The sequence below is a fragment of the Crocuta crocuta genome, unplaced genomic scaffold (assembly GCF_008692635.1).
Source record: "Crocuta crocuta isolate KB4526 unplaced genomic scaffold, BGI_CrCroc_1.0 scaffold467, whole genome shotgun sequence".
In the NCBI taxonomy this organism is placed as follows: domain Eukaryota; kingdom Metazoa; phylum Chordata; class Mammalia; order Carnivora; family Hyaenidae; genus Crocuta; species Crocuta crocuta.
In genome coordinates this window covers 2,219,274-2,222,675 of record NW_027530632.1, presented here as the reverse complement: position 1 = coordinate 2,222,675, position 3,402 = coordinate 2,219,274, and the positions used below count along the sequence as shown (strand labels likewise).

The window sequence follows — 3,402 nt, the reverse complement described above, 5'->3', positions numbered from 1 at the left end:
CTAGCTAACTGTCAGCACAGAGCCCGACACGGGGCTCGAACCCACTAACTGTGAGACCATAACCTGACCCAAAGTCGGACACTTAACCGACTGAGCCACTCAGGTGCCCCTGTAATGGGAGTTTGAAGAGAACTAGGTATAAGATAGCATTGGAAGTGTGAAAAATAATGTAGATTTGAAAATAAGTGTGTACAGACATAGATTTCCTTACTCTGTGAACTCAGAGATCCCAGAAGCAGGGACATGCCAGTAAGTAGCAACGAGCACATCTAGAGCCCAGACCTTGGTTTCTGATGCTGTCAAGGCTCATTGGAGAAATGGCCAATTTTGGGGTTGGGAAGAGAGAGACAGCTTGAGCCTAGAACATCTTGTAATACCAGAAAGTAAGGAAGTGCCCAAACACACACACACACACACACACACACACACACACACACACACACACACACACTCACAATGATGGGAACATGTCAGAGTGACACAAGAGCCACCTGAACGAACTCTGAGTGACCAAAGCTGGAATAGGTTGAGCAACAAAACAAATAACGTAGTATCGAATTATCACCCGAAGTATAAAACCACCATCTGTGGGTCCATACTGATGTAATAAGTTCATGATTGAATATATAAATCAATGGGGGAGAAGAGCGAAAAATTTCTGTAGACACTTCACCCTCAAGGAAGTGGAACGTAACTCCCTATGTCTTAAAGTGTGGGCTGTGCGTAGCCTTCCTTCCAAAGAGCGCGGGATTGGACAGGAGAAGAAAGAGTAGCTCGATAGTGGAGAAAACTGTCAACTACCACCTCAGCCGGTGATCAGGACCGACATCAGTGACAGGTCATGTTCATAGCATGCATCCTTGATACGATGTTAGTCCACAACATTTTCCCTGCTTTTCTGGTATTGCTGTACTGCGTTCTAAATCTGTCTTTTATGACCGTTTTTATTCACACGTAAAAGCCTGTGCTCAGCTTTGAGCCCATGAAGGAGGTATGATGTGTGGTTCTTACCTTGGGGAACTTGGAATGTACTGGAAAGAACAACTAGCAAGCGTGTAGCCCAGAGATAAATCATGGGAGGTGATTATAAGGGTTTTTTTAAGTTGAGAGAAGCACAGATCTACTGAGGGCTGGTGTAGCCAGGGGGAGTTTCCAGGAAAACACACTATTCTGTGTATATAGTCAGGATTTCTGGACGAAGGGCATGATAAGGGTTGACTGAGAGGCTCAACACATTCTTTTAAGTAGGATTTCACGGAATTTAAGAAAAACAACAGAAGAACACAAGGGAAGAGAAGGAAAAATAAGATAACACAGAGGGAAGCAAACCAGAAGAGACTCTTAAATACAGAGAACCGACTGAGGGGTGCTGGAGGGGAGGTGGGTCGGGGGGATGGGTGAAATGGGTGACGGGCATTAAGGAGGACGTTTTTGGGGATGAGCACTGGGGATCATACGTAAGCGATGAATCACTGGGTTCTACTCCGGAAACCAGGACCACACTGTATGTTAACTAACTTGAATTTAAATTAAAAAAATTATTATGTTCCATCAGCCAACCTTTGTTGGATAATAAAATTATGATAATGTAATATAGGATGGATTATAAAATTGGTGGCTCAGGTAATCATAGTGTGGTCAGAATTGATTAGAAAGATAGCAAAATTGGAGCACCTGGGTGGCTCACTCCTTTAAGCTTCTGACTTGAGCTCATGTCATGATCTCATGGTTTGTGAGTTCGAGCCCCACGTCGAGCTCTGTGCTGACAGCCCGGAGCCTGGAGCCTGCTTCGGATTCTGTGTCTCCCTCTCTCTCTGCTACCTCCCCTGCTCACACTCTGCCTTTCTCCCCCCGCCTCAAAAATAAACACACATTAAAAAAAAGAAGATAGCAAAGTCAACGGATTATGTATGAGGCTCTGCACGCATTTTATGTATAGATCTGGCTAAATCTTGGATGTTTCATGTTTGGGTCTTAAAATGTTCTTTGATTTTTTTTTTTTTTTCCCCTCATAGGGCTATCTGCTGCCAAACTCTTAGCCGAACATGACGCTAATGTTTTGGTCCTAGAAGCACGGGACAGAGTTGGAGGAAGAACCTACACCGTGAGGGTAAGTGATTTTAATACTTAACATATATTTTCTCCCTCAAACCGGAAGTGGGGGCAGTGGAAGTCACAGAGCTGGAAGTGATCTCGCGTTCATGCGGTCGAAGCCATTCGTCCACCAGAGCCTTAAACTGCTCCAACAAGTCAGTGTCCGTTGTTGCCAACAAGCACTCGCTGAAGGGTGTGACCGCCTCTGATCTTCAGGAGCTTACAGCCTAGTGATGAAAGCAGACGTGAACACATAACCTCTGTACACTGTCATAATTTCCATGCTGGAGACCTAGATAGAGTAAGTAGTGTCCCAGATGGGCGTATGGACTGGCTGACTTGAAATGACTATATACCCACAACATACGCACGTGCGCGCGCACACACACACACACACACACACACACACAGAGTACAGGTTCCTTCTTTATTTATATGTATTCAAGGACACACAACTTCAACGAAGTATGGCTAAATGGGCAGCTCAGGCGGTTAGGCGCCCGGCTGTTAATGTCGGCTCAGGTCATGATCTCGCAGTTCTTGGGTTCGATCCCCACATCGGGTTCTGTGCTGACATCATGGAGCCTGCTTGGGATTCTCTCTCTGTCTCTCTCTGTCTCTGCCGCTTCCCCTGCTTGTGCGCTCTCTCTAAATAAGCAAATAAATACACAAATAAATAAACTTGAAAGAAAAGAAGTGTGGCTACAGTAAGCAGAAGCAAATGGGGCGTATTTTTGTGCCCCCTTGTCCTCAGCCCCTGTTTCCTAAGGGGAGTTCTGGTGGGAGAGACCCTCTTCGCTCAGGTAAGGTTGGCTAGACGTGAGGAAGCTCAGTTCTTGCTACATCGCTGCTTGTTTAGACTTGGGCTGGCATCACCATTTTAGAAAAAAAATGCACCCCATGTATTGTTTACCATTATTCAAGGCCACAGTGGTAAGTGGTCAAGTCTGTGGTAGCTGATGGATGTGCACAAAGAGCCCACGTGGGGTGGAGAGGAAATCGGACCGAAGATAGAGGTTTGAGGGGGGGCCATGCAGACTGACGGGGGCAGAGACAGCGGGGCGAGAGCGAAGCAGCGGAGAGCCAGAGGCAGAGCACAGGGGCGGGGAGGAAGGGATGACAGCCAGAGTCAGATGCCGGGGGCGTTTGACAGAGGATGAGGGCTGAAAAGGGCCCTTGTGTTCGTCAGTGAGGTCACTAACGAGAGCCTCTGCTCGAGCACACAGATGGTGTGGTAAAGGCTGGACAAAACGAGACGGCTGCAGTGACCGGAAAGAAAGGAAGCATCTATCTAATGAGATGTGTCGG

The 3,402-nt window shown here is 46.8% G+C and overlaps 1 protein-coding gene across 1 annotated transcript in view; it reads left to right on the top strand.

The window, feature by feature from the left end:
- The window catches only part of MAOA (monoamine oxidase A), a 68,049-nt gene that overhangs the window by 16,392 nt on the left and 48,255 nt on the right, over window positions 1-3,402 (top strand). The window contains exon 2 of the mRNA XM_077768528.1: window positions 2,016-2,110. Within this exon, the coding sequence (XP_077624654.1) occupies window positions 2,016-2,110 (95 nt within the window). The remainder of the gene's footprint in view (window positions 1-2,015; window positions 2,111-3,402) is intronic.